Source organism: Echiichthys vipera (genome assembly GCF_963691815.1).
Source record: "Echiichthys vipera genome assembly, chromosome: 23".
Classification (NCBI taxonomy): domain Eukaryota; kingdom Metazoa; phylum Chordata; class Actinopteri; order Perciformes; family Trachinidae; genus Echiichthys; species Echiichthys vipera.
Genome location: NC_139848.1, coordinates 4,548,531 through 4,573,985, shown reverse-complemented (window position 1 = coordinate 4,573,985; position 25,455 = coordinate 4,548,531). Strand labels below are relative to the sequence as shown.

General features: G+C 44.4%; 1 protein-coding gene across 9 annotated transcripts in view; it reads right to left on the bottom strand.

Annotated features, from left to right (window-relative positions):
• Positions 1-25,425, bottom strand: part of LOC310964678 (uncharacterized protein) — a 33,030-nt gene extending 7,605 nt beyond the window's left edge. For 2 of the 9 annotated variants that reach the window (XM_083937907.1, XM_083937908.1), the window contains exons 1-22: positions 13,708-14,166; positions 6,594-7,129; positions 5,489-5,569; positions 5,334-5,393; positions 4,907-4,982; positions 4,332-4,391; positions 3,231-3,376; positions 3,122-3,139; positions 2,634-2,840; positions 2,533-2,559; positions 2,359-2,421; positions 2,178-2,261; positions 2,037-2,087; positions 1,826-1,957; positions 1,702-1,755; positions 1,537-1,581; positions 1,333-1,395; positions 807-938; positions 584-649; positions 472-498; positions 257-355; positions 102-137 (exon numbers count right to left, since the gene is read on the bottom strand). In XM_083937907.1, coding sequence (XP_083794033.1) covers positions 102-137; positions 257-355; positions 472-498; positions 584-649; positions 807-938; positions 1,333-1,395; positions 1,537-1,581; positions 1,702-1,755; positions 1,826-1,957; positions 2,037-2,087; positions 2,178-2,261; positions 2,359-2,421; positions 2,533-2,559; positions 2,634-2,840; positions 3,122-3,139; positions 3,231-3,376; positions 4,332-4,391; positions 4,907-4,982; positions 5,334-5,393; positions 5,489-5,569; positions 6,594-7,129; positions 13,708-14,155 — 2,511 coding nt within the window. In that variant the 5' untranslated portion in view covers positions 14,156-14,166. Of the gene's footprint in view, positions 1-101; positions 138-256; positions 356-471; positions 499-583; positions 650-806; positions 939-1,332; positions 1,396-1,536; positions 1,582-1,701; positions 1,756-1,825; positions 1,958-2,036; positions 2,088-2,177; positions 2,262-2,358; positions 2,422-2,532; positions 2,560-2,633; positions 2,841-3,121; positions 3,140-3,230; positions 3,377-4,331; positions 4,392-4,906; positions 4,983-5,333; positions 5,394-5,488; positions 5,570-6,593; positions 7,130-13,707; positions 14,167-14,280; positions 14,877-25,208 lie in introns of those variants that run through there. The other 7 variants (XM_083937915.1, XM_083937911.1, XM_083937913.1 and 4 more) reach the window with 7 other exon arrangements.
• Positions 25,426-25,455: the final 30 nt, after the last annotated feature.

Sequence of the window (25,455 nt, the reverse complement as noted above, 5' to 3'; positions counted from 1 at the left end):
ATAATCCTTTGTGCTCAGTGCTAAAAAGCATTACAGCTTAAAACAATATTACCATAAATGCAATGTACATAGTTTTATTTGATGTTTTTCACATGGCTCACCCTCTCTCCTCTCTCTCCTCTGTCCCCCTTATCACCCTAAAAAGAAAGAAAGAGCACAATCAGTTAAAACAAGCAAGTGTAAAATTAAAAGTCTAGTGGTGTTTCATTATTTTCATCATCAAGCAACAAATTTAAGAATTCATCCGGCCTCCTACCGACTGTCCTGGGAACCCGTCGAGACCTGGTATCCCAGGAGCTCCTCTCGGTCCCTCTGAACCTTTGTCCCCATTGTTACCTGGCAAACCTGATCTACCCTGGAAATCACAACAGAACATTACTAACACTCATGTTCAGGAGTGGAACAATAAAAATATAAGTATGATTTCATTAATGTTATTGTTTAGTTCCATACAGACTCTTCAGTACTTACAGGTAGACCTGCAATACCAGGTGGACCCTGGAGGGTAGACAAAATGAAACTAATGAGGCAGGACGTCTACTGTGAAGAGACGGTTTAAGGTACAGTATGGGTGAGAGGGTACCTGTGGTCCAGGAGGGCCCATGAGTCCAGGCAAGCCATTGTTCACCTCATATCCATCCTGGTGACCCTGTGAGGGTTTAAGGATGAAGTCCTTTTTAATACACATTCGTACATTACCTTTCTTTCCCCCTACTGGCTTAGTTTGTACATATGTGTACGGATTACTTACAGCAAGACCAGTTAAAGATGCAAGATTTGGAAGGAGCCTGTATGTGTGTACTCACATGACCAAAGCGGTACGGTGGCCCTGGTGGCCCAGGGGGTCCTGGGGGTCCAACTGGTCCCATGGGACCTGGAAGCCCTGCCAGCCCTGTCTGCCCCGCTGTACCTGGCAGTCCAAGGTCACCATTAGCACCCTGAGGTGAAAAAGGACAGGCAGACACTGTTATTATCACTTATTACACTGCTTTTAATGCAACAGCAGCAGAAGAAGTGAGGAAATGAGGGTGATGCCAAAAGAAAGTGGCATGCAAGAGACGTGTGCAGAGCTAGGAAGAAAAGCAGATACACACACATTTGACAGTAAGATGTGATACTTGGGAAAGGGAAAGTTAGCACCTTACCATTGCAGGGTTAAGGTAATACAGCTTGCAGGATGCGGCTTCGGAAAGTGGAATTATTCACAGCTACATTTGGTTAAAAAGTATAAAATCTTAGTTGGTGAAATAGAAAGTGGTGAAAGCTTGGAGAAGGAGAAGGAGAGCATCACAGCAGAGGACCCTCCCCCAGTACCTGCGACCCATTACACACCGTAGAGGATGGAGCAAAGTAAGAAAACAGGCCCGTGAAAAGGTTGGAGTCTTGCGAGTTTTGCTAGAGGAGGGCAACAAACACGGAAGAGAGAATCTATCTGGATGCACCCGCCACCAATTGATCATTTTAATTTCATGTTATTTTTTAAAAGAAGTCACATGTTTGATTTTTAAAACTCCAGAAAAATCTGATTTAACTCACCTTTTCTCCAGCTGCCCCCGGAAGACCCAGATCCCCGTTGTCCCCCTGGAGGGGAAAGATATTTCAGACTCAAACCTTTAACTCACTGAACTTTCTCCTCAAGCATCGATTGTGATGAGAAACAATTGAAACTGCATCTTTTATTTACAACGTGTGCAATCTCACCTTCTCTCCTCCGAGTCCTGGTTGACCTGGTCTACCAGCGGGACCAGGAGGGCCCTGAAACAGCACAAACGATCAGTGTTTCATAGCTAACATCATACAATGAAAACTGCATCGCAATACTCACAGGTAGACCAGGGACTCCGTCCTGTCCAGGTGGTCCAGGAGGTCCGAAAGCTACTGGACCGTTGGCTCCCAGTGCCACTGACGTCCCAGGAGGCCCTGGAGGCCCCGGGGGCCCCGGAGGACCTCGTACACCCTGGAAAACAAATCACAAAGTCTTCATTCTGTGTAAAATCAATGTCTCAGGTTAAAAATTTGAATCATTAACAACGTACCCGGATTTTGTCCAAGTCTGGGAATCCTGAGCCCTCCATGTCGAAGAACGTCTAACAACACATACATGAATTAAATACGGTGAAAAGTCTTGAAATAATAAATAGTGGGGACAAAAGTGTGACTAAAACTTGTGGACGTACTGGGCGATCCCCGGTGCCAGGGCCAGGAGGTCCTGGGAGACCTGGAGGGCCTCTAGGTCCTGGTTGACCCTCTCCAACCTCACCCTGGACACAGTCACACATTATAGCGCTAAATAAACAACTGTAATGTAATATAACAGAAGTTCAAGATAAAGCATAACCCATCATGTTCCACTACAACCTTTTGGCCTTTGGCTCCGGCACTTCCTGGATTTCCTGGGGGACCTTGTGGTCCTGGGGGACCCTGGGAACAAACACGCAAAGTAATGAAATGACACTGGTAGTTTTCATTATCTAGAAAAGTCTGTTTTTATAGAAACATCTCAATGGGTTCGTTAAAGACAAAGAGGCTTACAGCTTTCCCGTCCTCTCCTGGATCGCCCTAAAAGATAAAGAACAATCAGCGACATTCATACAAATAAACATCTGTGAACCTCTAAACTCTAATGTACTCACAGGCTCTCCATCAGTTCCTGCACGTCCCGGGGCCCCATCTGACCCCGGTGGCCCCGCAGGTCCGGGTTGTCCAGACACCTGCTGCACAACAGAGCCGTCCCCAAGTCGAACCACCTCAGCTGCAGGTCCGGCAGGACCAGGGAGCCCAGGAGGCCCCGGTGCTCCACGGTCTCCTTTATTGCCGGAGTATCCGAAGCCAGAACTACCCTGAGGGGGAGAAGGAAAGAAAAGGATATTCAGCTACAAAGGTTTGCTGATGGAAATGCTGCGTCCCTGTGTTGATGAAGACTGTGATACGATTGAAAGCATAACAAAGAAAGCTGAGAAGAGGAGCTCCACTTATTGTTCATTAAGTCCTGAATAAATGTGCATGTTTAATCTGGTGAGACTCCTCATATTTCATACTATATTATGAATTGGGCACCTTTCCATGTGTTGGAAAGAAAACACATTTGTCATATTATGTCATAATTATCAAGTCAACATACCTTTGCACCCTTTTCTCCCTGAAACAAAGAAAAAAAGACAAATATTTAGGTATAAGTGAGTAGAAGTATTGCACGCTGCTGCACACAGACACACAGAGTGATGTTCTACCTTCTGCCCTCGTTCTCCACCCTGAGAAGAGGAACCGGAGGAGCCGGAGCTGGAGCCTGAATCCCCCTTTGGCCCCGCGGGTCCTTGATCCCCCGTTGAGCCTTTTTCTCCTCTGTCGCCTTTCGCACCTTTAGCACCGGCAGAACCTGTAGGACACATCCCGTTATGAAGTCAGGAAAATCTGGATTATAGAGGCAAGCTCAAGATGCTAATCAGCTCCACTGACAATAACATACTCACACACACACTTTGTGCACTTAAAGCATTAAAAAAACTGAATAGATAAAATAATAACAGTAGTCTGTATTGTTAAATATGACACCAAGCATGCATTTTATGTTGTATTTCTGTATTGGGATATTAAGCATAAGTATTAAGCATCACTTCTGTACATAAATAAGGTCACAGTGATCCTGTACCTATTTATGAGAAGAAGAAGAAGAAGAAGGAGAAGGAGAAGAAGAAGGAGAAGAAGAAGAAGAAGAAGAAGAAGAAGGAGAAGAAGAAGAAGAAGATATTATTCATGAGAGGGAATAAAGAATAAAAAGAGCAACAATAACAATTATAAAATGCAAACAAACAAAAGCAAAAGCCAAGTCTGTAGTAAAAAAGGTGATAATATGGAAGATGTGTTTGCATTCATTTGGGACAGTTTATGGTTTTTCTCTCTCACTGGTCTAACGCCACCTAGTGGACACATTCAGGGTGGAGGCAGCGTAACAATATGTACTCTATCATTTATAATCCATGCTCCACATGTTTTCTTCTGTCCTATGTTTGTTGTGATAATTTGATTAAAAACACATTCTTAAGAATAATGCAACATGTAAGGAGGACCCATTTAAGGCCCTTACAGTGTGAATATAAACAGGTGATAGTTAATCATAGTAACACACAGTAAAAGAAGAATGATTTGGATGAACCACAGATTGTGAAGGAACACCAAGATCTCAACCTCCACCCGCATGCTCCCAGCTCCAACACCTGAGAAACTACAGCGCTCATGCTATACTGTTATAGGATGGCCACATTAGGACATAATCCTAATCTTAATCAGCACTTCTGCAAGGCGTGACACACTCCTTTTCGCCCGTGACCCACCTCTTGGGCCTGTTGATGCTGGCCTGCTGTTGTCCACTGACGGCAGCTGAAATCTGACATCTAAAGTCAACACAAAGTAAAACTTTACTGGCTGCATGAGGCCTGCAAGTGTCGGCTTGCACAGTGGGGAATGTGTTGCCTCGTTATAGGAAGAGGGGACAGAAGAAGAGCCTTTTTAAATGTCTTAATCTGTTTCTGCTGGTCTTTAAAGGAGATTTAAGAGTTAAAAGTACATTTCCTTCTCCTTAAGAGTAACTTATCCAGTGTTTGAGTGCCTGTAGAAAACCTAAAATGCTTTACTTATTTAACTTTCCACCTGGGGGAGCAAAAGATCCTCAAATCCCACCGGCATGTTGAAACACCAGAGCAAAACTCCCCTCGCTTTCAGGTCCAGACACGCACACTTATGCAAATATTTCTGGATAAAGGCACAGCGATCCTGCGAGATGTTTGGTTGGCATTGTCTGCTGTATGATTAAAAACTTTTCCACAGTGTGATGGTCGTCTTGGCAGCCACAACACTGAAAATGTGCAGTGGTAAGGGATTTCCACTGAGGACGGTGAAGCGCTTTTACCTGTTTCTTTGAGTCTGGTGCCATCAGAGGATATCAGAGGGGGTTCAGGCACTGGTCGGAAGGAAGCAGGTGTGGTCTGTAAGGAGAAAACACAATAATACTTGCCATGAGCAGCATTCATATAGCTGGCATGTTGTGCTTGTTCCTGCATCATTAGCATTGATTACAGCAAGCATAACTTCACAAATTGACTTGACACAAAGTTTATGATGCATTTAATCTGAGAAACAAACTATTTGAACATTTGCAGCATTTCTTAACAGCACATCAACCAGTTCATGAGACTTAAATGGGAAAATAGATCACCAAAACTATATGTTTTTGGCCTGCTGCCACACAGCAACACCCTAACCTCTATATTCATTCATAAGCTTTCATATCAGATATCTGCAAGGATACGTAACAAACACATTTCTAATATAATGACCTTCACAGTTTGTCCTGTCTGTCTCCTGTCGCCCTCACCGCTGCCAAAGTCACCAGAGGCCTGCGAGACAGATAGAGGGGGAAATGTGACACAGAAGGACTCAGACACTTTGACTGAAATATTAAAAAAAATTAAAATAAATAACAAATACTCACAGCGTCAGAGTCGTCCTCGTCATCGCACAAACGCTCTGCTGCCCGAGGATTCCCCACCACTCTCAGATCTGCAATCTCACCCTGAAAAACACACAAACACACACATACTGAAGACATTTTTTACTGTGCACTGTGTTTTGTCTGCAGTCAGTCATGATATTAGCTTCCTCTGAAATCTCCAAAGAGATGGGAAATATGAGGAATGACTCATGCAGAGAAAAGTATTGTGTCAGCTGCCTGTGTCACTGTGCCTCTGGATGATCTCCTTAAATCCTCTACCAGGGACGGACTCTACAAGACACAGTTTGGAGTCAAGGTGGACTAGACAAATATGTAGTTTCAACTTTTATCATGAATCATATCCCTGATCCTTCGATTCAAAAGGCCTTGTGACTGTCACATGTGGTCACCTGGGTCACTAACTGGGTGCAAGCTGGAAGGTCAGAGGTCAAAAGGCGAGAGGGGTCAAGTGATAGATTTTGTAGAAGAAGGAGGGCTTAGTCTGCCCTTCCTGTTGCCCGAGACACAAGCCTGCCGTAAGGTGCCACAGGGAGACTTTAAAGAGGGATCTGACCCAACTAAGAGGTCAGACTTCCACATACACACTCACACACCTGCTCTTTTAGCACACAGTGAATTACTCTGACTGTTTCAGGTCCCGTGGGTAACATTAAGAAGAGGATTCATGGCTGTTTTTCATTCATTTCTGTCAGAAATGTGACGAACAAACATCTCTTCAACACTTGAGCATTTCCTCTGCTGGCACCCTGGAGTTTATGGTCAGAACAAGGTCGTCCAAAGGCGAGTGTGTAATTCTCTAAATACAGATTTTATAGTCTGTAAAAGAGATCGATTTTGTTAACCAGTTACATAACCAGTTGTACTTTAAGTCATTAAAGACAAAGCTTCAGGTGTATAAACGAAAAAAATATATATATTTTTGAACATGTCCAATTCTGCACACAGATCGTACAAGGTCTATATTTGAAGTCTGGTAATTGCTTTTCCAAATGCAGCCAACACAACCGGTGTATCAGCTCATAGTCAGTCCATAAATGTCTTGTGCACTGTCCCAAATATATGAAATGAAGTGACTCCTCATTACCTGGAACTTGTTGCTATCTGCTGCCTGACCCACGAAGATCCCCGCCCCTGTGTCAAGCTCCATGGGATCTGGCGAACGCTCAAACTTCACCACCTGTGGCTCAGAGTCGCAGCCCTGGTAGAACGTCACCTGGTCCTCAAAGACCGACAGCGAGAAGCGACTCCAGGTGTCCACCATGCTCGGCACTGTAAAGCTGGCTGCTTCATACGAAGCCTCGGAGTCGGGCTCGGTGTAGAAGAACTGCACCCTCTGACGGCCGGACTGCACCGCACTGAGCTTGACACCGATGTACATGAGCTTCTGCGGCCCATCTGTGATGGAGAAAAGGACGGAGGCGGCGGGAGTGGAGGGCTTGATGTGGAAGAGGAGGGAGAAGTGGCGGTGGAAAGGGTTGGGGACAAGGGCCAGGGCCGGCTGGCCCGACACCGCTCTAGGGGTGAAGACGTAGGCGGTCTCCCCCCTCGGCCCGTAAGACCTGGGGATCTCATTTGGTGGAGGGTCTCCGATTAGCTGGACCAAAGTGATGGCTCTGTCCTCTGCAGGATGTAGAGACAGAAAGTTGAAAGACACAATAAATAAAATAAAAATAATAAAAAGAAATAAAACTGCCTTCAAATGCAGCTGTCAATCCATTTAACTTTAGTTTATAGAAGTTCCTGAACAAAATCACCAGCCACCAAAACCTATAACCTTCAATATTATTATTTTGTTATAATTTCATCCCCCCAAAAAGTACATATACATATGTCCAAAAAGGTTGCATTTATGAAGTACTTAAAAGCATGTGAGGTGCACTTGAAGGCAGCATGACTCCCAAAGACAGGGTCAGTCTGAAGCACAGAAATGATCAGCAAATCACAAGTTCTTTGGAAAGGAAAACCTAAAATGAGAGGATGCTGTTATCTCTTATTGTAGTTAATAGAAGCCATCTTTTATGCTTTAAAAGTGAGATGTGTTAAAACATGTTAGCAAACTGCTTTAGATGAGTCATCGGCTTCTGGAACAACAAACACCAAACCACGTTGACCCTCCAGGTCAAACAGCCAACGACAGACTGGTGATCGCTGCACAGTGGGCTTTAAAGAGGTGAGAGTGCTTCACACAGAGTGAACAGGGACTGACATCAATCTGCTACTTAAATCCAACTCCAGCTGACTGGCTGACAAGGCTGTTTAACCAAGACTAGATTCCAGTTTCTACTTTTAAGCTGCAGTGTCTGTGAGACGGGGAGTCAAATTAATGGGAAAAAATCTGCTGAGGTTTCAGTTCCCATAAATTCAAATAGCCCAAGAGACCAACAGATTGCATTCTCATGCATCTGCATCACAAGGGAGAAAGCGCTTTGGGCTAGCGGACACTTCCACTCAGTGGTCTCCTGAGGGCGGCCTGTCATCGCAGATTTATGAGAGAAGACGACCGAAATGTACAATGTGTGCATTAAAGGGGTCAGAGGTCAGAGGTTGTGAGGGTTTCCCAAGGTTTATAAATGATGTGAAAGTATTTAATACAAGGAAGCTGTAGCTTTGACAAAGGCCAGTTTGAGGTTGACTGGGAGATGCCTGCAAAGTGAAACATCCATAATGACGTTTCATAAGTGCACCAGTCACGTATGAAACAGAAAACAGGAGTGTTTGGTTGCATAACTCAGCTGTAAAAGTAGAATTAAACTGTGACTGTGTGTCTTTGAAATGATATGAAATGCAAACTCAGGAGTGTTTTGCACACCTATCCACCTGCTGAGAGGAAAGTCACATTATACTGAGCCTGAGTCGGCCATGCAAAGGTATTTATGGGAACAGCATGCTCATAATAACTAATCGTACATCTGCACTCACCAATGCAACACTGGCAGAGAGAAACACATGTTCTCACACACACCTAATATACACAGGGCTTGTTGCATGAATGGTGGTGTTATGTTGTGTCGACCAGCGGCTACAGCTAAGCCTGGATCCTGTAGGATTTCATCCAATTGGAGCCACAGCGGGGAAAGCCGGGTGGCCAACTTCCCACTGAGGGCACCTGCTATTGAATCATCTCACAGTGACATAACCACTGCAGCTGTTGCACAAACCAGGTGGGTCAGATTATGCATGCAGAATTTTCCATTTTTTGTAAATGAAAAATAAGGAAATGTCCTCTTCTGCAGGAGCATGTGGATTAACTTTTATTCAAGGTCCTGTTTCACTTCATCCTTATGAACACTTTCACATCTGGAAGCGGTCCAGTCCAACGGCAGCCGTTCACCCTGCAACAGTGAAGGCTCCCACGAACAAGAACAAGGTCTGCAAACTATTCTTTCATACCGACCAATCACACGTTTCTAATTTCTTTATCACAGTTGCATCTCAGTCTCAGGCTCTGAGTTCATTTATGTTTTTCCTGTGAACCAAAATGCAAAAGAAGCAGGAATATTTGATATTATATAAGTTAATTTCAGGATGATTTCCTCCATTTAATCCTCTAAAATTACAGTACACTAAAAGACCACCTCTTCTTTTTTATTCTGCATCATAAAATGATATTTAAGACAACAGAGTGGCTCCATCACATACCTTTAAACACTTAATTCAAGCCAGTGATCAGCTGTTTCTTCAGCTTGGCTGTTCTCCAGAGCACAGATGGAAGCAGGCATGAAACAATCATGTTAACCCTGTTTATGGCTTCATGCCCTGCTTCTGTCTCCTCCCTTTCTTCATGCTAACAGGACCCATTGTATGCTTCACAGCCCTGAAGGCATGGGCAAATAATAGGGTAAAATATGATCTCATGTATTCTGTTACAAAGGATTACTCAAGTGCCATGTCTGTATTTTCCAACATCTAACTCCGGAGACATTTGTTTTACGGTGTGAAGAAAGAACAGATACTGCCAGTGAAGAGAGTCTCAGACGAACAGACAGATGGAGGCAGAGGAAGGAAATGCGTGTCAGATGTCCATGGGAAAGTGGACCATGAGGGACTCTGCACACAGACGGAAACAGTCCCAAAAGCCTGCATGGACACAACATGCCAGTTAAAACACACTGAAATGTCATTGTAGGACTGATGGACTCCTCCACAAGTTAACGAGTGTTAAGTGCCTCCCCAGGGTGAGAGGAACGTCTTCCCTGGGCTGGCAGTCCTCATTCACTGTTTGTACAAATTAAATACAAAGAAATCAAGTGAGGTAGTACAAGAGCGCCAACATCCCCCATATGCCTCTAAACCACAGCCTTTTTTCTAATCTTAGTAAAGTCGATTGGTGCCGAAACTTGGCCGCAGCTTTGGTAACAAGTTTTAGAAAAATATCAAACAAAACCTGTTGATGAGAAAACTTTAACTAGAGGCACAAAGGAGTCCTTTTTGTCTTTTAAGTGTCCCTCAGGGTGGATTGATCAAAGTAAGTCTCCAGTGTGTGTTCAGGCAACAAAAGCAAGGCTGCCGTTGTACATTAGTTGCATATAAAAGTAATTTCTAGGAGACAGGGTTGATTAAACACTTGCAGAATCATCATGCAGAGGAATGTAACTCCATCCAGACAGCAACAAAACAAACCCTTTATGTGGTTCAACAAAGTATGAACAGCTTAAGACTCACTGCATACTGTGCTGTCAAAGTTCCACATATGTTCTGTTGTAAGTCTTATTGCTAATATATGATTTGTACTTGTGAGTATGCATTCACTTAACCTGGAATCAGACTGGATGGAAGTATAGGATTTCTATTTTTCTGTTGCTATATTTGCACAATTTCATTTCTGCTCCTGGAAAAAGATTAAAGAAAGTTTCACCGGGCCTCTAAATAAGCTTTTGACTTTACCTCCAGTTTAAAGCTGCAGAGAAGTAAGCACTGCAACAACAGGATAATTTAATGGACTGAGGTATTTAACCAGTCGCCACGGTCTGCTTCTCTACCTTAACTCAAGTTCAGAAACAGAAACCTTTAGCCTCCAAGTCCTGAGTGTCACCAAACACGCCAGTTAACCAGTGGGTTCAACCATTAACACTCCCAGCTGTAGTTTTACCCTCTTGGGATCAAACCAACTGGACTTCAAACATCTGACACACAGAGTGGCATCAGTTAACACTTCAAATGGAGGCGACACAGCTGTGACATTTAGGGCTTTCCTCTGCTCCCCAGTCAGACGTTAATCCAGGTTTGAATAAGCTGAGGCCTGAGAGCAAATTAAAGTTGACTGATGGGGGATCAGTGAGGAGTTCGGATGACATCAGCTGGATTTTTTTGATTTTTGTTCCCATCCAGCTTTTCTTAAGATCTCAAGTAGTCTTGTTTCTCGGCTCCAGTCCAAATGAAATGTTGTTAGTGTGAAGAATGTATTTGGGTAACGTGGGGAAATGCATGTTGCAACAGATACCATCAGCTAGAGGAATGTGTGCACATTTTACTTTTATTTCCTTTACTTTAATTCTTTACCTTCATAGGACCAACTCAAAAAAAATATATTTTAAAGCTATTATTAGTCGGAGGACTCACAGGAGACAGATTTCAAAATAATATTCTACAAATTAAAAGCATCAGAAGTCCTACTTTTAAGTCTCCAGTGAAGGTTAAGCTCCAAAAATGCTGGACCTTTAGCTTAGTTTAGCATAAAACAGGGGGAAACTGCTAGCCTACTCCTGTCTGAAGGTTTAGGCTATTGTTTGGTGTCTTAATAAATTGTCATCCCAAAGCCCAAACGTCTCCACAGAAGATATTATACAACGGTTTTACGAGCTGATTAGTGAGACAGCATGACAGGGAGACTGACTTTAATACGTTAAAATTGGTGCCACTGTTGCTATGGGTGCAAGAGCCACAACAAGCTCACCCCAAACAGGAGAACAGCTAATTTAAGGCGAACAGGAAGACATCTGATTAATGAGAATTCATCGTAAATTGGCCCAAAATGCAGCGATTAAAGTGTTTTTTAAGAACTGACTGAACCCCTTTTCCTGACAGAGTGGGTAAGTCCCCGCTCGCATAAAATTCTCTCTCACACTTTGTCTCTGTTCATCTTCTAATGGTCGACTGAACACTTAATTGCCACCCATCAAGCGTTACTGGTTGGAGAGGGTAGGCGGCTGGCCGTGCTCTCTGACCTCTGGCAGAGACGTTGAGCCGCCCAGTCTCATCCCAGTCACAAGGCTCTCTTGTTACTCACCGCGACACCGCTGCCCTTTCTCCCCAACCAAGCACACAATCACCACACTCTTTCTTCGGAGCGGACCCATTTTCCCACCCACAGCCGCTATCATAAATGCAATCCACTGCCCATCCTCCCCACCACAGATGGCCCGATTGTTTCTCCTTTCTGCAACTCGGGATGCTCAAACAGCACCCGCCTCTAAATCCACACAGAATTCCACGACAGCTGATCAGAAATTGTGAAATATGACGATAAGTAGATAACCAAGGACAGAATTGCGTGACCGACATGCAAGAGTAGGACGTTACAGGAGCAGTGGATTGATTATTGTTGGATCAGTTATGCTGCATGTAGGAAACCACCAATTCTCTTGTTCTCCAGTAGAGCATAAAGACATCCCCCGATAAAAAATAACGTCCTTAAAACCACACAGAAATGTCCATCTTCCTTTGTTTGAGTGGGTTAATGAATGAGGTCGTAGACGCAGGTGTTTGGAAGTTCACACCCAATAAACAAAAAGGTCTAACGACAAGAACATTGATGTCTCATATCCTCTGCTGCATCATGTCATAAGAGTCCACTTAGAAAGTCACTTTCAATGCTCTTGATATTAATAAATCAGGGAAAATACAAGTTCTCCACCACATGAAGTAGATTGAGGAGTAACACATGGTCTCATTCTACACATCGTCTTATCTGTGTTTAACAGCTCTTCAAATTTAAGCTTTACATGTGGTTTATGTCTGAGTTTAAAGGTTATCCAAACAAGAACCCTACGTGTTGCACATGGAAAATAACAAATCTATCGGCCACTTAATCCCAGAACATTTACATTAAATATTCCTGTGGGAAGGCATGCTAAAGATGGTTTTATATAGCAAAGTTCATACTGTTAACCCCTGAAAGAGGAGTGCATACAGCAGCAATCCTCCCCATGATAAAGACTCCATACTGCACAATTTACGGCACCTCTAAAAACCTGGACCTGGGCCTCTGAGCATTTCCTGTCTTATGGGTTTATAATCTGGGGAAGGCTTCTGCATATATCACATGCATTCTCTGTGCTTTTCTTAATATAAGTGGATTTGGAAACCTTAGTCTGAATGTAGAAAGTCATTTTAAGTGGGTTTATGTATTTGATGAAACCAGAATGGACTTGGATGCACATAATCATGTACTAAGAGGAATATTTTGTATGTTATATTAACTTTAAAAGCTAAAAAGAACCTGTAACGTTGCTGTCCATTGCTGACACACACACAAAAGAAGTTGCAGTTGACAAGACAATCACATAAAGGTGGCGTGCAGCCTGGGACAGTGGGCGTGAACTCAGGTGTGTCATGCGTTTGTGCTAAATGACGTCCTCTGGACATGTGCAGTGGACAGAAAGCGACACGACAACAGGAGCAACAACGACTGCAGTGATCATAACCGCTGGTTTTGCATGTTTTAACCCATTAATTGCAAAATTGTATATACTTTAAAACTATGTTCCAGCTTCCAGGCATCATTTAATTTAATGCATGTCTTGGAAATTCAACTTGCAGAGACTTGAGAATATGTTTAGAGTTGGAGCGTTCATCACTGTAAACATCACGTCCACTTTTACTGACTGCTACTAGCACGACACACAGTGAACTGTCTGTCAGGTTGAATCGACACAATCTGATAAGAGTGCAATGCTAAATCAGTGGAGCACTCTTAAATCAAGTCCCTGCAGGTTAAACAAATGTGCCAGAGGTTTAAAACACTACACAATAGTTAGCTTTGATGTAATGTTCTTCAGATTGCATTAAAAAAAATGGCTAAAACATGCAAAATCCAGTTTAAAGTGAATTGTGATATGATAATGCGCTTGGACATGTGTGTAACCAAAAGCAAACAACGCACAAACACACACAAATGCTTTGACATCGACAAAACGTGACTTGACATCGGATTCAAAATGTATCACCAGGCGAGATACATTCTAACCCGCCGGGGTTACCTTTCATGTTACTAACTGACGCGCACACAGGAAACCCGGGGCCGTGCGCCGTTTCAGGCAGGAGATGACACTCCACCGGGAGACGCCCGTTTTCCAGAGACGCCCAGCAGCTGTCCTGCAGCACTTGGCAGAAGCTGCGACAGGGCAGGTGCAGAGGTGTCGCGGGTGACGAGCACCTGGGTGCCAGCAGGAGGCAGAGGAACAACTCTACGCTGTGGTGACACCTCGCCCTTGTGAGCCACGCCCACTCCTGCAGGACCGCCCCCACCTCCTCCACAGATGTGTGGTTGAGAAAGTTGGGCAGCGTGAAAAATGTTGGTCGTTTGCAAATGGACCAATCAGAGGGCACGGGGTGACAACCATTGATGTAACTATCATGGGGGGTTAGCGTGGAATCCAAAACAGTCTCATTGATTTTAGAAACATCTATAACCCTGGTTAAATTCATAGCCAGGACTTTATCGCCTTTCAAAACTAATTCTACATCCGACCCTGACCCTGACCCAGACCCATGCCCTACCCCAAAACCAGAGCCCTCCTCCACCCTCTCCCCTCTCAACCTGTTTGTATTACCCGTTGTGTTAGGGTTAACGCTCTCCACCTTCTCTGTCAGGCCTCCGTTAGTAGTCCTGGCAGTCGGAGTCGGGGTCTCGTCCCACGCCTCGACAAACTTACGGATTCCTGTAGCAACGTTGATGATTTCTTCCCCAACCCCGGATAAGTTGTCATCCTCCTCCTCTTCCTTATTCTGTGTGCCATTGGCTGTTGTGGGGGCACCTGTTGCCCCTGCCGGCGTTGTCTCCGTTGGGGCCTCTGTGGTGTCTTCTGTAACTGGGGACCACCACCAGGCATCCAAGCTCCCAGCAAAGAGAACCAGGAGAAGCAACCACGTCTGGATCCTCAACATGCTGCTGTTTCCTGCAACAGTCCTCCAAGTGTCTCAGCGTGCAGCAGCAGCAGCGGCGCTCCACACAGCGCTCTCACTGTTTCCCCCAAAGCGCCACCTGTTAGCCAGCCGGTCAACAGTTAAATCCAAGCTGTTCGAGGGCCACTAAGCATCCACTGAATGAAAACCAAGACATAAAACCTCTGCTCACACTCAGAGACCCTCCCTCTTGATGCATGCAAACTCATGAAAAAAGCAGTAACATGGACAGGGGGAGACCCATAGTGCGGAGGCAGGGTTGCTACTGATTATGGATGTCATTGGTTACTCAAAGTTGCCCCCAACACACACTAAAACTCCTCCTCTGTGTGAGTCGATGAGTGGGTCCCCTAAGACCTTCTGTGCAGTATGGAGAAAAAGCATGCAAGCATTCCTGTTACCACAATGACACACCCGCCCTGTATGGAAATAACCTCAGTGAAATACGGAGGAGTTTTTATATATACAGTACATATAGGCCATGCGTATCGACGTGGGCAGGAACCTCAAGTTCAGAAGCAAAATGCTGAACTGCAGCCTCCTCAGTCATCTGCAAGGATTTAAGGAGCAGTAGGAAGTTTACTGTAGGTTTAACAGTGAGGGGTGTATATTTCATGTCTTAAAAGAGCACCAGAGAGGTTCGATTTCATTGCTGAGGTTGGCAGAAAATGCATATATTAGAATAAATGCAAATAAAAGTAATAATTATCAAAGTGAGTGGGAAGAGCAGAGCTGTGGTTCCTATCTCACAACATTAATCTCTGCCAGGGAAATACACAAAATGATGAGTGTCTTTTTACTTCTTCTGCCACTAAAACTGACCCCAGATGAGGGTTAACACGTGCACATGGCTTGAATATTGGACAAAGCACTGACAGGTTAAGATAACACAGAAGCTAAAGTTGAGAGTGATCTTCAGCGGGTAAAGAAATATTTCATTTGTTTTCTGAAACAACAAGAAAAAGGAAAAGAAGGCTTCGGAAAAAATGAGGTGTTCGGTTGCACAACACTGGCATGTCGGTCTGATTTATTGGTTTAGGGAAAACCAAAGCAGCCACAAGTGCTATTGTGTGTATAGTGTGTAACTTAGTGTGTAACGCACTATGAACTCTGTGATGATATAGTCGGGTGCAGAGACAAGAGCAGCAGGAGTGTGAGAGATGAAGGAAAGACAGCAGCTGAGGAAGTGAGGCCGTATCTGATTGGATCGATGTCTTAAGCTCCGCTCCCGGGGGACCGACTCCCTCGCCTCATCGGAGAAAATCCTCGGAAAATATACCACTTCCAGGTTCTCACAGATGGGCAATAAGGGAAGGAGGGACCCCCCCCCCCACACACACACACACACACACACCCACCCTCCTCCTCCTCCTCATGGCCCTGTGTGCCCCCCATCATCCAGCTACCCGCCTCATCTGCCAAGCTAGGACATCCAGCTGTTACACATTCCAGCCCTCGGACCTCCCACGCCCACGCTGCAGAACATTTGGAGGTTTGGAAACTGCCACATTTTGCCAATTTGTGCATTCATACAACACGGATACTGCTGTCAGCCTACGTTCTGATTCTGCCGGACAGTGAACAGGAAAAGAGGAGCTCAAACTTCATATTGGACTGGGGGAGAGTGTGTGGAAAGCCAGCTGTTACTGACGTCAGTGGATCAGTTTCCCTTTTTAAAGCCTCTCAACAGTTGGATCAAGTGAATCTGGACTTGTTCAACCTCTTAAGAAAGATACTTTACACTTAACTTGCATGAATGCAGAGTTAAGTTGATGATGTTCCTATTATCTGGGACATATCAGAACTAGCAAAATAAATGAACAGTGTCACAGAAGTACAGAAAATCCAGTTCAAAATGGTCTTAACTGAGCTGCTCTACTTAGAAAATGTGGACATTATTAAGTGAAAAGGGGGAAACATCTGAAAACAATGAGCCTTTACTGTGTTTCTGACAGAAAAAACAGAAATGCAATGCAAAAACAAAGCACGGTACAGCAGAAAGCACAGAATACTCACTGACAAATAACAAAAGAAAGGTTCATATATCTATGTCTCGCAGTAATTACCAAGAGCAATTACAGCAAGTGTGTTTGGGGACTTAGATTTAGACTTCCTGTCTCGTTTGTTTTCTCCTTTTTGTCTTTGCTGATTGTGCCATGGGATTTATGTTTCCCTGCACCGCAGCAGAATAAAAAGCACCATACATCTCATAAGCATGAGGAATTGTAGTCTGTGATATTCCCTTTAAATAAACGAGAGAGAACAAACAACTTTAAACTTTATTTCTACAGATATCTTGACTTTAAATATCAAAACTCAGGTAAAACCCACTTTCCTTGATAGGATCTTCCCATATGGTGCATTCACTTCCAACATACTAGTCCGTAAATCAGCGTGAATGCCCTGCAGACTCTCCCACATTAACGTCCACCCTCCCTCCGTGTTTCCAACACTTTTCATCACTATCAGCTGTCAGCTGCTCTGACCTGCACAGGGCCACGAGTAGGGTAAATAAACACAGCACAGCACAGCGCAGCATCATGCTTGAGCAAGTTAGTGAGTGTCAGTTTATGAAGGCACCTGGTTCTTTCCATTTGGAGCATTATGCACAATTACACATACATATGCATTCAGCTGATACATTCCAGTACTACAGCTGCACATTAACTCTCCACTGAGAATATTAAGTCTCCTTAAACACTTAAATAGCATCGGTTTGTGACGTTTACTGCATTTGCTCCCTTCTGCCTCTTCTACTGTGCGTCTGCTTCAGTTAGTGAGTCACATGTCCAGACCTCGTCTCCACAGTGCTGTCAGCGCTGGAGCAAAGTCTGGCTCATTGAGGAAAAACTACATTCACAATCGTCTTGGATGGCGCCCTGGGATGCAGCAACGATGCCCTTTCATATTAAATAGGAGGATACAGCGGAAGGGGAGGAGCATGGCGGATGAAATAGGTGGCCAATGGGCGGGTTTTACATCCGGTGAGTCAGACTAGTGAGTCATTACATTTTCCAGAACCACTCAATGTGATGATTATACGATGCTTTGTCCGAATCATGAAAACAGCCGGAGAACAGGAACACAGGCACACGTGTCCACATACTTATGGCCATGTAGGATAGATCGGATGTGCTACTTTGTCATAAAGCATTGTTGGATACTGAGCGAGGGAGGGGAAAAAGAGCTAAAAAGAAAGATGGATTATATAAATTGCAGCTGTGCTAACGTACCAGTGTCTAAATCTCCTGAACCTCAACTAATCACCACGGAAACCAGACTTCTCCAGACTGTCAGGGGGATTTTGAGTGTGTGTTTCTGTTTTACTTTCCTAGACCTGCAACAACCACACTCTGCAAAGAAAGACTTCTGAGCTCATTAAGACTCTCTCTCTCTCTCTCTCTCTCTCTCTACGTCGTCATCTCGGTTCTCCGTACATCTGTCCAGCTCGTTTGTGCTCTCTGCACTAGCGTCTTTCTTTAGCACGGCCACAAAGGTTGGTGTGGGACGTCCTCTTAATCGACGCCCGTGTGTTGGTTCCCACAGAACGAGCTTTTTGGCTGGGAGATCTTGGTGTCTGTGGCAGTGGCCAGCAAGTCTCATTCTCCTCACTGCTATCTTTGCTGATACACTTGGTAACGCCCCGTACAGACACTTGTTGGGGAGATCTTCGTCCTGCTTGATGTTCTGTACTGCACGCAACATTCTGGTGTAGCACCCATCCAGGGGTTTCAGTAGGGCTCGTGTTAGTGTCCAGCATTCACAGCCATAGAGGAGAACGGACTCCACGTGGCAGAGAAGAGACTGATCTCGATGTGCCGGGGGTGGTTGGATTTCCACACACTGGTCATGCCATTAAGAGCGTTGTTTTTAAATTGATTAAAGAAAATCTCCATATTTGGGATTAAGTCTGTGTCCGACACAGTAAGGAAGAGGTACTTCAGAGTTCAAACATGTCTCCAGGATATAATTACACAGTGATGGCTTTCATTTCCATCTTTACCACTTATTGCACACAGACGGTAATCGCACAGACCACCAACTTCAAAGTCTTTAAAGCCATTTATCACCAACTTTCTTCGCCTCATTTAACCTCCATCTTGAGACATGAAAGCCTCCCACACTGGCCTTCTCATCTTTGGTGTCTTTATCTGATAAATACAAAAGATCCAGGATGACGGGAGCGAATGTTTCCGCTGGTGTTTCTCAGCTTTCCCAGCAGCTGTATTGTCTCTGTGTTTAATTGGTGTATCACGTTCCTGGTGTTTCCCACAGGATTACCCAACCGTTCACACGCTCACATGTATGTTCTGAGAGCGTAAAACACTGGTGAGGAAGCACACATGCTCCACGGACAATAATACGACTGTGAGTCCATGTAAAGTCAAATATTGGGCTACTACAATGTTATGAAATACTTTAGTTAAAGAAGTAAGAATCCTGAAACAAAGTACAGAAATTAAATATAAGGGTATTCATTTCAGACAAAGTGTGATAGATAAATAGATAAAATAAGACATCAGCTGAGGGGGGATCTGCATCTTACAATAGCACAAAGATATTTAGTCATTGGCTTCAGAACTTGTCTCAAAAGCAAGAAAATATCCCAATTTTGAGAGTTTTCCAGAACAGCCAGGTCCAAAAAGTCAGTGTGCGTGGAAGGAGTTGGACTGGTCCGCACAACCACATCCAACGCCTGGGATGAAGCACAACGCCTTGGGATGAGATGATGCAGTGCCATTCATCCATTCATGTCCTCACAGTACCTCCATGGACCAGCAGATGGAAGCAGCACTTCATTAACTCGACCGCAAACTCTGATTACCAGGGTTTTCAAATCTGTGACAAAATCTGAGACGGACAAAATCTGGCTGAACACCAGCTTAAATTGATCAGATCTTCTGTCATTTTTTCCTGTGAAACGCACTAAAAACTAAAAACCAAGAGCCGTTATACGATTCTGACAGTAAAACCACATTTATGCTCTTTCTATGGAGTCTAAAGTACCAATAATTACTTTCTATGGTGTGCTTTGCAAACTCAAATCTGCTAAAAACTGTTTTTCTTTCACACGCACGCACGCACGCACACACGCACACGCACACACGCACACACAAGACATTTAAATGCTGCCACCTGTTGTAGAAGTCGGGAGCACTATAGAGGTAAACTATCGAATCACTCTGCATCAAACAAAGCAGGAAATCTGTTCATCGTGGCAGTAAATCACTGACGCTTCTCACTGATTTCTATCTGCGCCTGCTTTGCTTAAATTCTCAAACCAAAGAAGCAAAAAAAAAAAAGTCCCCCCGTGGGGCATCTTGGCAGAAGCTCAGCAGAAATCAACACCCATGACGCCCCTCCCTCCACCCCAATCCTTACACCCTGTGGTATGTTGAAGTGGGTTTTTGGCACGGACAAAAGGAGGGCATTTTCAGACGAGAGGGTGTGAGACGGTTCCCTTATCGAGCCTCAATGCACGATTCATTAAGCTACGCAGGAGCTCACAGACAAGACAGTCGCCTCCTTGTGTGGTGGATCTCAGTCTGTTGAATGAGGACGTTTGTCATAGACAGCAGGCAGTAAAGAATAATGGGAGGTAAGTATGGTGGCTCCTTCTGAATGTGAGAAAAAGGAGATGATCCCTGACTGACAGCAGAGCATTCAAAGCAATAATGGACCCTTTCAAGTGTTTAAAAAGGTCATTTTTGTTCTGTGCTGGTAAAATCTAAATGGATCCTGCAGATTCTTGTGTGGATCTCACCTGTCAGAGGTGCATTTTTGCGGCATGAGCCTTCAGAGACATGACATTCGAGGCCTCATTGCTGCAGGTGAGTTTAAATTCCTGCCGCTCAGATACTGTACTCCAGGGCACGTCCTGTTCATAACCCCACAGTGAGTCATAAACGGGAAAATTGCAAACCCAAAGCCACAGACATCCAAAGCAGCCACACCATTTTGAATTGCTCTACTTTCGTCCAAACATATGACATCAACATGGATATTAAAGCCACTTCAAACTGAATCTTGACCTCCCATATCCCTGCGTGCAATTGTGACACTTGTCCTCATATGAAAGGAATGACGTGCATCATTTCACACGTGGCTCCCTCCAGCCATTCACCTGACTGGCTGCTAGACATTGTGCAGTAGAGTGTGTCATTGCAAAAATAGGGGGAAAAAGTTCCTCAAGTTGCAAATGAAGTCTCACTTCCTCATATGCAGCTGAGATAAAACGGTTAATGTGGGATTTGTTTGCATGCTGATGTGTAAAGGGATCAGAAGAAACTATTGCGTGCACGACTTTAAACTGCACTAGCTGAATAAATGGTTTCATGTTGTCCTGTTATTCTTCAGCTTTAAAAGGCTGGAAGTCTCTTTTCTCGTTGTTTCTAACTTCTCAGAGCTTAAAAGACCAAAACTCTCGTCACCGTCACTCAACGTGGTGCCAAAAAACAACCATAAAGCAGCTTCATGCACAAGTGGAACAAAGTGAGAACCAGTGTCTGAGCTGCTTCTGTGTCAGTGTCACTTCTTGGCTGATTAACAGCAGCGTGAATCCATCTTAAAGAGGTTTGTGGCCTCTGTCTTGGCAGCCGGCCAGTCACCCCTCTGGATGATATGGGCACGCAGAATCTGTTTGGCCCTGCGTGGTGGGAATGATTAAAAGACTGATGTGATGTGCAAAACATGTCGCTGCCAACTCGGAAAAGATGACAATGGCTGAGTCAGCTCCGGTCGGGCTGAGGGCAGTTCAGCCTGTAGCCGTGCACGCAGAGACACATAAAGGTTTCCATGTAAAGCAGCAGGTTTTTTTCAACCTTAACAAGAAATTAGTAAATAAAGCTTCTGATTAATGTGTGCAGGGAACAAAAAGCTTCTGTTTCTGAGCAGTGGGTGCACCTAGAGGTGTCATGGCTTGTGCTTGTGCGTTCAAGTCCAAGGAGGATACTTTGAGGCCTTTTATATGAAACTAGCTCCAGGCTAAAGTTAATCTCCTCGCTAACACTTGGTCTCTTCAGCCTGCACAAACATGTGGCGGTATATCACACAAATTATACTTTTATCAGTTCGCTATGGATGAAGAACTTGCTGCTTTGCATTGTGTCTTACGTTAAAGGTAACCTACAACAATAGCATTTCACGCTTTAAGCTCATTAGGGTACATTGATTTGAGTTTAAAAAGGTTCAAAGTGGAAAAAACCTCCTGTGCAGTGTTTTTAAGATATATAAAGTATATTGTGTTGTTTATTTAGACCTGATGAAGGCAGTTTAGACTGAAATGGAGCTGAAACATTTGTTGATCTAGCTTTAGAGCTGTAATCTCCCCTGCACATGTTTGTAGTCTGTTAGGATTAAAAATAAGACAGAACAACAAATATGACAAATAAGAACAATAGCGTCTCGACTTTAACAGGGTGCCGGCCCAGACACGCCTGATCACTGTCTCATCACCGGAGGAGTCATTGGAACCAGGTAAAACAGCAGTCTCGCTGTATGTTTCAGGGGTTTGAGCTGATGTCACTGTCAGCGTAGGCTCATATTAAAAATCTTGCTTAAGGGCACTTTAAAGCGGCTTTGTTGAGGCAATCACAAAGTTATTTTGGTTGCAGGAGGCACAAACCCAACGCTCCAACGAGAAGATCTATTTGTGGGTGACTCGCTGATTTGATCTTAAAGAGCGGAGCAGGTGGGAGGAGTGAACCGCAGACACCATTATCAGCGTTATCACCACCTCAAAGCCACCAGCTCTGCAGCTGGGACAACAAAGCGCCCCAGTTTGGACAGCAGATCGCATGGAAAGATGGAAGATGGGAAGCAAAACATCCTCCCACCCCTCAGCATGAGATCATACGTACACTTCCGCTGTCACCTTTAAATATCGGGCAGCAGGTAGAAAACACCCACAGCTTCCTTTATGGGGCTTTTAAAGTGCTCTATAGGAAAGGTATCATTATTTACATACTGCTGTAAAGAGGGCTTTGATGTTGAAATGTGTTACTGTGTCTACAGGTCTGATAAGGCTGAAGCTGTAATTACAGATAAAAGTGGGAGTGAAGCACGCTGAAGAAATGTCCTCGAGGCGACGTGGAAATAAAGAGGAGTTGGTTAAGATGCAGCACCTTATTATCTGCTGTATACACATTTGGTGCTTTGACAATGACCACACCAGGACCAACAACGTTACTTTACCTTTAGTATCCACCCCTTGTACCAAATCCACCCACTCAAACCAAATAAAGACTAGCTTCTTGGACACGTTGCGTACTTATTTTGCATTAAACGACAAAAACAGAAAGCAGCTTTTTAGTGCAAAAGAAAGAAAGAAAAGGAGAAAATCAGTAACAGCAGTAACTGCAGTAACAACAGGGCTGGACCAGACTACCTGCCCACACCTCCTGTCCAGTAAAGAGCTGTGATTGTCCGGTCCCCATTCATTTCAGCCACTCTTCCAACTCTAGACTTGCAATTTAAAACCTCAAAGACGACGACGCACGAGTGGAGTGACTAACAGAAACACCTCTCTGTGTGTGTGACGCAGTTCAGCTGCACCACAAACTGTAAAACCAGGAGATGAACAGGAGATATTTCCCTTCTGATGAGCTCCTTATCTCCTGTATTCCTGCATCAGTTATGCAAACAGCCACTAATTCTGTATGACGCAGTACGTGCAGCTTTATAGCCATTTGTTGTCTGCTTGGATAAAACATGGTGTCATACATCAGGGACCACCCAGGGGAAACGTGTGCTGCTTGTGTAACAGCATGCTTTTGTTAAATGCTTACATGTTGTGTAAACACGGTAAATCTGAGCGTCGTAAATTATCGATAATGATGCTCACTGTTTGACGGGAGCTTTAGCGGTTCACTTTTCTACTGCAGTTATTTATTTCCTACACTTCCCAGAAAACCTTTCAAACCCGCTGCTTAGTAGGTAGGTAGGTAGTAACGACGTGCAAAACTCCACACATAGAGAATGCAAACTATATTGTGTTATGCATCAAGTTCATCAGCTCCATTTCTCACAATGCAACCTGTCTGGCTGCAGAGTACACTGAGCTTCTACTGTGGGTGTCGTTCAAAAGAAGAAGAGAGAGAGAGAGAGCAACAGAAATAGTTGCATGATCCCCAAAAATTTGATGTCCTCTGGTGTTTTTTTGAGCAGATAAGTCTCTACATGAATCTGTGGGCAGGCCTCAATGTCAGCACAGTGTGTGTGTGTGTGTGTGTGTGTGTGTGTGTGTGTGTGTGTGTGTGTGTGTGTGTGTGTGTGTGTGGCTTGATGAGCCCTGAAGAAGGGAAAATCTGAACAAACCGCAAATCACCACCCTCCGCCACACACACACACACACACACACACACACAGAGTTTTGATCTGCACTCACACTGAGAAGCCCTTTCACATGTAACTCCCCTCCCCTTTACGGACCCTTCATTCTGGACTCTAAATGTAAAACAGTGGATGGATCAGTGAACGGGCCGACCCGTGACGGGCCCAGGAGTTCGAGGGTTTCCTGGGTTTTTATCATTTCTTGTTGGAAAGTCGATTAAGGCGTAAAAAGACCAGAAAAAAACGCAAAACTTCACAAAAAAGATTTGCAAAATGACGACAAAGACACAAAACCACCACAAAAACAAACATAAACCGTGTGTTTGTTCTGCGTCTCTTTCACCGGCAGACTTCCTCTCATATGAGGGAGCGGGGGGGTTCTTCATGTCTGTGCCCGGGGGCCCATTGTCTCATCATCTGCTCCATGAACAAAACGGTGCTAAAGCAAACATCAGGAAACAGCAAATACAATACAACGACACAGTGGAGTCATCCAGAGCGACCTGATATTGTGGAGAAGAACGGGTCAGTGTTGCATCCTTCACCTCTGCAGAGCCACAGACAGGCGAGTACAGTAGAGGAGATGCTACGAACTATTCCTAATTCCCAATAGACAAGTCCAGACACTCCCGTCAACCCCAACCTCATTCCAGCCTGTGAAAACTCAGCTTAGAGATCCTGTGTCAGCACAAACACACACACACACACACACACACACACACACACACACACACACACACACACACACACACACACACACACACACACACACACACACACACACACACACACACACACACACACACACACACCAGCAGAAGTTAATGAATGGAATAAACCAAACTAACTGATGTGTCACAGCAATTTATACATGTTTTATGTCTTTCCTGTCGAGACTTTATCTTTAAAACACACACACACACACACACACACACACACACACACACACACACACACACACACACACACACACACACACACACACACACACACACACACACACACACACACACACACACACACACACACACCCAGCAGAAGTTAATGAATGGAATAAACCAAACTAACTGGTGTGTCACAGCATTTTATACATGTTTTCTTGTCTTTCCTGTCGACACTTTATCTATAAAACACACACACACACACACACACACACACACACACACACACACACATATATATAATAATAAACATAATAAACATGCACAATAATAAAAGAGTAAATAAGAACGCAGCCTCCTCTCACCTCCGCGTTGAGCTTTGACCTGTGTGACCAGCAGCAGGATGCAGGTCAGTGTCGCCCACCTGTCGCCTGCGCGCATCCTTCAGGTGTGTGTTTGTTATTTATGATTAAAAAAAAAGACAAATAAAATCCTTCAGAGGTTGAGAGAAGCGTTCACCTCCTCTCTGCAGCGTGTGTCGGACATAAGTCAGTCAGGGAGTCCTCTGGTGTACCTGTGGAGGCTGTGCATGCGCACCTTTACGCACAGCAG